At 22.5% G+C, this 8,512-nt stretch overlaps 1 protein-coding gene across 1 annotated transcript; it reads left to right on the plus strand.

Moving 5' to 3' along the window:
- Nucleotides 1-5,176: 5,176 nt before the first annotated feature.
- LOC129614060 (FERM, ARHGEF and pleckstrin domain-containing protein 2-like) lies at nt 5,177-8,222 on the plus strand. Its single transcript, XM_055528446.1, has 6 exons — nt 5,177-5,569; nt 5,675-6,146; nt 6,215-6,727; nt 6,981-7,082; nt 7,583-8,090; nt 8,156-8,222. Exons 1-6 carry the CDS (start codon nt 5,177-5,179, stop codon nt 8,220-8,222), a joined length of 2,055 nt encoding a protein of 684 aa, XP_055384421.1.
- The last annotated feature ends 290 nt before the right edge of the window (nt 8,223-8,512 follow it).

Here is an 8,512-nt window from a genome sequence, read left to right on the forward strand (position 1 = left end):
TTGAAATTCATTCGTTTGACATTCACATATCAAATATGTATTTCAAACGAATGGACTTCAAACTTGTTTGATTGCGTTTATAATAAGAGGAAAACTTTATACTACTTAAGATACTTCATAAGAGGAAAAAATGTTTTACTTTTAGGAATGTCATTTCTTATATCTCGTAATTTTATCATTTTTATTAACGATCCTCAATATTGATTTTTCCAATAAACTAAAATGCAATTGATTAAATTCACCCATCTGCAGGAACGTGTGAAAAATAACAATATAAATGTAGTATATATGAATAAAAAAATGAATAATATTTTAATGATCATTAAATATTAAAAATCAAATTGCTCATCAAATCCAATTCTTTAGCTCTAGAAATAAAATTTCCATTTGGTCTTCTTTTTTTTTTAAATCATTAACGAACCACAGAAACACTTATTATTTTAACTATGTAGAATTATAATATTAGTGAAAATACTTTGTATGTGTGAATGTTTTACATTTTATTAAGACTGAATTATTTATTTTTAAGCCTACATTAATGAAACAATGAAATTAAAAACCATCAAAACTACAGAAATATTAATTATTTATTGAAAATAAATAAAAGAAAAAAAGACCTAAACATTAATTGAAAAAAAGGGAGATTATAAATGATTCACAGTAAAACTATACTGAAAAAAAAAATTATGAAAAATTATTTAAACATTGTGTATATAAAAGAAAATATCGAATAATGTTTTAATAATTTTCATAAATTGATAATTTAATAAAGCAAAAATTGTTTATGCATCGAATAACTATATAAATCCGAACAAAGAAGAAAATAATAAAAATAATTAATTAATTAATTTTTAAATAATTATGAAAAATAATAAATTAATAAAACTTGTTAAAATTTATTTAAATAAATAATTTTTAAAAATTTAATATTTTTAAGAAAAACAAAACAAATACAACATTCATAAATTAATTCATATTTAAGGAAAATTATTATCAAATACAATTATTATTATTTTTTGTTTTGATTATTAAGATTTCAACAAAAAGAAATAACAATAATTGAAAAAAACACATGAACAACGTATTATTTATAGATTATATAATTATTATATATACATTATGAACATAATTAATAATCTAAGACGATACCTATAAAAAGTAATATGTATTTAATAAATATAAGGCCAAAATTTTAGTGCCAAAATTTTTATGTATAAGTATTAAAAATAAAACCAAAAAAAAATGATATATTAAGAATATCTCATTAATAAAGAAGAAAAATTAAAGCATATTAAGGAAAAAAAATTGAAGGAAAATTAAAAAAATATTATAATTGTATCGTATATCGCGGTTATATTTATAAACTTTAACCAGATATTCTGTTATTCACCCATATTCTAGTAATCACATCACTTCGTAATATTTTAGTTCTTAGTATAACATTTCAAACTCCCAAATTGATTTTACTCTGAAAATGTCAAAATTTTTGATTACCAATCCATCACGTTATGTGATACGACAATCAGAATATGGTTGATTAACAAAATATTTTTTAATTTTAATTTTATCTCAATTTAATATTAGTTACCAGTACTTCTATATTTCTTTAATATATTCATCAAAAATAATATTAAATTGCAATATGATCTTGTCACCAATTTGGATTATGCTCATACCAATAATTAAATTTTTAAAAATTTTCCTAATTTGGCCAAACATTTTGTTGCTCAATTATAAACACAAAATTGATTTAAAATTCAATTCTAACATAAACTTGTTAGAAGGGATTTGCGGAAAAAAATATTTTCTAAAATATGAAACAAAATAAAATTTTAGGTTTATCAAAAATACTGTAAATGTATATTACTAAAATAACCAAAAAAAATAAATCATATGAAAATAGTCGGAATAATGTCAAAGAGACTTAGAAATTTAGAAAATATGAAAGAAAAAAAAAGATGCCAAAATAGGATAAAATGGAGGACTATTATAAAAACATATTTGCCAAAAAATATATAAAGAGAATGTAATCAAAATATTAATTAAAAAATAATACTAATTAAATTACAAAAGAAAAAGAAAACTATGTAAGAAACTAGTAAAAAAAAATGAAAAGGGTGGGAAACAAAGAGAAGCCGTACTTAGATAAATTAAAAATTATAATTAGAAAATGGAATAAAAAGAAAGAATAACATAATATTATAAAATAAAAGTTGTAGGTTATGTGAGAATTTAAAACAAAAATATTTTTTAGTTAAGTTTTTAAAAGTTTATTACTTAGCCATTCATTTAAGGGTTTTTAAAGTAGATAAGAAACTATACATAAAAGTATGTAATTTATTATTAAACTTAAAGTAATCATACAGGTTATTTATTTTAAATTTTTCTTTTTGTTAATTTCGTTAATGTTGTTTTGTTTTCCTATATTCCAAAATTCATTATTTCTATTTGACCAGACCAGATCTATTTAAACTGTTAAATGTTAACCTTATAACAATATTTATATATTATATGTATTTATTATGAAAAAAAAATTGAATTTCAAGGAAGAACGTCTAGAAGACAAAAAGCATCTAAGGACTAGTATTACAATATAAAATAGATGTACTTAAAATATAGCTTATTTTTCTTGATAAAATACTTTGCGTGTTCTTAAAATTTTAGTTTTTACAGCACAGCTGAATTTTACTTATAAAAATCAAAAATTTTGAATACAATTTTTAAACTGTTAAATTTTTCTCTCTTAATTTAACTAAATTTCATATTATGCTCACAAATACGGCAGAGAAGACATTTTTGTTGACTGTTTAATCAAAACTTAAAAAAACAAATTTTATTGTTAAAAATTATTTATTGTTAATACGCATTATTCGCCTATTTAATTATAATGTGTAAATTACCTACATACATACTTATAAAATTTAATATGTACCTATTTGACAATTCATAATTTTTTTTTGTTTTGCTCAGGTACAGAACATTCTTTATGTTCATATAAACAGTTACAGAGAAAAAAAATTACAATATTGCCATCACATCGAAAACGATGAGGCAAAAAAAAAAATTCAAGTTAATTTCTAATTTTCGCAGCGTATAAATTAGAAACTAAAATTTTTGCAATTATTGTTAGAAAAAGATAAAATATGTTATGTACATATAACACTTTATAAAACCGTGAACACAAGATGTAAAATATTGAAGAAATCAATTATTATTGAAATTTATACTAAAAAATAATCGAAATTGAATTTTTTATTTAGTGATTAAAATCAACTTAGTTGACTCGTAAAATGATACATACAATGTATAAATTCTTTACGTCGCATTTTTTTAAAGAGTCCGAAACCATTTTGAAATTGAAAAAACCTCAATTCTAGAATAATTCCAAAAACAAATTTTTTGTTATACATTCAACTGCAAAGAATTCGAATAAGGACAGTTTTGAGCTGTACAAGTATATTTAAATATTTTATGAAATTTTATCATGTATAAATAAAAATTATTATACATTAAACTTTATTAAATATTGCTCAACATTTTTGTAATTAAACCAGAAAGCAATTAAATTAAAAAGAAATATTTATTTTTCATATAATTACTAAAATACATACGTACTTATTATATATATATACATATATGTAAACATACATTATTTCTGTTTTTATTCTCTACATGTGTATTAAAAAATTTTAATAAATAAATAATTCTGTAATAAATGAAATGAGTATTATTTAGTTAAATAACAATAAAAGAAAACATTATAGGTTAAAAAAATAAAAGAAGAAAATAAGTTAAAAGTATTTTTGAAATTATTTAAAGAATAGAACAAAAACAAAACCAAGATTTAATATTAATTACAGATTAATTAAAAAAAAATAAATAAACTGACACAAAATAATTTAATTAAAAAAAAAATAATATTTAATATTTTCAGTATTATTTATACTTTAAGAAACTATATTATTACAATAATAAAAAACAAAATAAAAAGCAAAAAAAAAACAAAAATTTATTATTATTAAAGTTGAGTCAAATGTTAGTTATTAATATTAATATTATTAAAAAAAAATAAAAAACCAAAAAAAAAAAACAAATTAAAATATATTTGAAAAATGAAAAATTTTAAATAAATATTATAATCTAAATAGATTTTGAATTTATTTATTAATTTTATTTTTGTTTTCTTTACCAAATAATACAAGTGTTGAAGAAAATTTTCTCTAACAAAATGGTCTTCTTGAAATGAAGGCAATTATACGAATCCTCTTTTCTGAATACAATCAAATTTAAATTAGGTAACTAATACCCCCATTCTCAAGGCAAATAATATAAGAACAAATACTTACGTTTAAATTTAAATATAAAAAATTTATCCATGTACATATACAAAACTATCTATACTGGAATCAATTTGTTTAATTACTTTTCTCAACTATCCCTTTGGATTTATCATGCGTGACGGCAAAAAATATGTTGCCAAAATACGACCATTGGAAATCGGATGTTAGGGAAGCATGCAGCTAGGAAATTCCTCAACCCAACTTGTCGCAATTGCCGGAAATGGACAGAAATTATGTAGTGGTCTATTTTTCGCTATATCGCTATATTATTCGACATTTTGAAAATTAATTAAAAGTTGCATTATTACATATGATTTCCTTAAGTTGAATTTTCGAATTTTAACAATCTCTTTTCAAATTTGCCTTTTCAATACTTAATATTTTTACATTCTTATATTTAGAATGTAGGAGCGAGAATGTAAAAGAAAAATAATATAAGCAAGACAACTAAAATTTTCAATGCTAGAATTTTTGTAAAAGGATTTTTTGAAAATGCTATTAACAAACGGCCGAAAAGTCTGTTCATTAAAACTTTCTTAAGAATTTATAAAAGTCGCATTAGGCCCTACATTAAAAGTTATATATGTATTTTGTATTCGAGTCAACAAATCTTTCGAAAACGAATCTTTCAATAAAAGAACAAAAATTCGAGATATTTTTTTTAAAAGAATTTTAAAAATTAATAAATCGCATATATGCTTGTAATTTGAAAAGCACTCCCAAAAAATTTCTCAGTTCTTAATATCAGTAAAGTTGAATGAATCACAAATATAAATTAAATATATTAAAAATACACATACTGTAATCAGAATAAAAATAAAGTTTTATTGCAATTAATGTGTATACTACTTACAGAATATCATGGTATCAATGGAAATATATCACTTGATCGTCGTGGAGAATTAGTTACATCAACACCAAATCGTTATGATTTAACATTAGGCTCTGATAAATCATCATCATTGTCACGATCTGAAGCTGGAACATATGATATATTACAAGCTGAAAATCGAAATAATAAAACGATACCCGAAAATGATATCAGTTCTAATAATAATAACATTTATGTGAATACAACCAATCATAATATCACTACGAACAATATTAACAATAATAATACAAATAATAATAGTATTTCATCACCTAGATCACAACCGTATATAACAAATGGAAATGTTATAATAGCAAATAATGACAATAATAGTGAAACTGGTGAACCAAAGAAGAGGGTATATTAAATTGTTTTTTCTTGTTTTGCTATTTTGTTATACAAAGAGTGTATTTTTTTTTCATTACTGTTTTTTTTTTGTTTATTTTATTTTTTTTTTATATAGAAATGGCCTACAGAAAAATCATACTTTTTAGCCAAAGAATTATTAATGACCGAACGAACATATAAAAAAGATTTGGATATTTTAAATACATGGTTCCGTCAAGAGTTAACAACTGATGATACTGAAAAATTTCAACCTTTATTTCAATTATTAGATTCAATGGTTCAACATCATAATATATTTTTACGTGATTTAGAACATCGTTTAGTTTTATGGGAAGGACGTGGTACACATGATACTCATAGAATTGGTGATGTTATGCTAAGAAATATGGCTGTAATGCCAATTTACGATGAATATATTGAAAGTCATAGCGAAATTTTACATTTATTTAATGAATTATTCGAAACTGATACGAGATTTCAACAATTATATCGTAATTTCGAACAACAGAAAATATGTTATCTACCAATTGGATATTTATTATTAAAACCATTACATCGTTTACTTCATTATCAATTAATATTAGAACGTAAGCTCATACTTTTAATTTAATTCTAATTAAAAAGAAAAACTCATTTCTTCTTAAATGTATTTCAGGACTATGTGAATTTTATACAGATGAACATTTAGATAAAGCAGATTGTGATGGAGTTTTACATATGTTAAGACGTACAACAGAAAAGGTACACGAAGTATTACCGGATTCTGAAATTTTTGTCTTATTATGTGAAATACAACGTGATATAAATGGTTTTAGTACATTGGTACAAAAAGATCGACATTTAATACGTCAAGGATGTCTATTAAAACATTCCAAGAGAGGACTTCAACAAAGAATGTTCTTTTTATTTTCTGATATTTTATTATATGGTACAAAATCACCAGTGACACAAAATTTTAAAATATTAGGACATGTACCAGTTCGATCATTATTAACTGAAAATGCTGAACATAATACATTTACAATATTTGGTGGACAGAGTGCGATAACTGTAAGCGCTGGTACAACAGCTGAAAAAACATTATGGTTGGCAGAGCTTTCAAAAGCAGCAGCTGATATTAAAAATAAACCACCGACAACTTTAACAATCGGATCATTGAAAAATTGTAGTGAGTATTAATTTTTTGTTATATAACAGCTTTAAATTACTTGCTTTTCAAGATTCCTAGATTAAAATACCTAATTAAAACAAAAAATATTCAAAAATTGTTCGTCTTTGCAAGAATGGGAAAAAAATTTATTTAAATACTTTTTTTTTTGTTATAATTTTGTTATCCCAATGATTTGAAGCTTTGTCTTCCCATAATATGAGTTCTTATTCCTATGCATTTTTATTACTATATTATATATCTTCTTTTAAAGACATTTTAAATCATCTTCCTAAATCAAAATTAAGATTTCTGAAACGTTTATCTTTCATTTTTGGGCATGAAAAGAAACCTACCAATGCTACTGCGAAAGTCGGTAAGTTAATATTAAAGGGAAACTGTGTCAATATCTTCTGTATAGATAATTTGTTATAAAAACGAAGCTAGAATAAATGTTATAAGTATAGTAAAAATATATACATATGTAATATTTTGGATCTAACATTAGTCTACTAGAAATATAGATTACATTCTACCAGCTCCAAAAGTATTAAAATATATTTGTGTATATTTTCAGTTTTCTGAAACCTTAATAATAAATTCCTTATTTTTGAACTCCAATTCTATTTTAAAAAAAATTTGTAGCAATACTATGATATAGATATACATATACATATTGAAATTTAATATTATGTATGTACTTATATATGTAGGTTAGTATAGGTATATAAACATATTATGTAATACAATTTTAATAATCAAAAATATTGTACATATTTATATCCACCAAAAACTAAAATTTAGTTTAATATATAATTTCATATGCATATACTATTTACTATTAAATTATTAATAAAATTAAAATAAATATTTTAGGTTCATCCGAAGAGGGACTCGAATTGTGCGGTTTAACATCAACGAATCTAACGAATGGGGCCAATATATCATCGATAATAACAGGACAACAAACAACAGTAAATACAGCCGAACAAATCACAACACAAACAACAACAGTAGGAACTTTACAAAACAAAACGCCACCATCGCGGAGCAATACCGCTCTACACGTTTGTTGGCATCGTGGCGCAACCGTAGGCTTAAAAGATCACCTCGTGGCCGCTGAAAATGAATTATCCGGTTATTTATTAAGAAAATTTAAAAATTCATCTGGTTGGCAAAAATTATGGGTGGTTTTTACATCATTCTGTTTATATTTTTATAAAAGTTATCAAGATGATTTTGCATTAGCTAGCTTACCATTATTAGGATATTCAGTTGGTCCACCAAATCATCAAGATGCAGTCCAAAAAGAATTCGTCTTCAAATTATCATTTAAAAATCATGTTTATTTCTTTAGAGCTGAAAGTATACATACATATAATAGGTAAAACATTTTTACTTTTTTATTTTTATATATTTCTTACTATTTAAAATTTTTTTTAATTTTAGGTGGTTAGAAGTTTTGAGAAGTACAACTCAAACACAAGATTTTAAAAACCTTAATTTTCATAGTTAGGAAAATTTTTGTAATATTTATTATTTGATTGTTATTATTATTATTTTTTTTTTCTATTAATAAACCTTAAATACTAAATTATAATATAATATAGTATATAAATTGCACTATGTATCCAAAAACTTTTGTAAAACTTTTATAAGTAATTTAATATTTTAAATTTGAATTTCTAATATCATGTAATCTGCATTAACCCTTTTAATGAAAACTTTTAAGTGGAAATTAAATTAGAATTTTATTTAAATATGATAGACCATAAAAATAAATTTGAATTAAAGAAGTTTATTAAA

Source organism: Condylostylus longicornis, unplaced genomic scaffold (assembly GCF_029603195.1).
Source record: "Condylostylus longicornis isolate FDR11 unplaced genomic scaffold, ASM2960319v2 ptg000100l, whole genome shotgun sequence".
NCBI lineage: Eukaryota > Metazoa > Arthropoda > Insecta > Diptera > Dolichopodidae > Condylostylus > Condylostylus longicornis.

Coding starts and splice junctions, on each gene's coding strand:
- LOC129614060 (XM_055528446.1), top strand. CDS start 5,177: ATGTGTATACTACTTACAGAATATCATGGTATCAATGGAAATATATCA. Junction 5,570..5,674: donor CTGGTGAACCAAAGAAGAGG/GTATATTAAATT, acceptor TTTTTTATATAG/AAATGGCCTACAGAAAAATC. Junction 6,728..6,980: donor CGGATCATTGAAAAATTGTA/GTGAGTATTAAT, acceptor CTTCTTTTAAAG/ACATTTTAAATCATCTTCCT.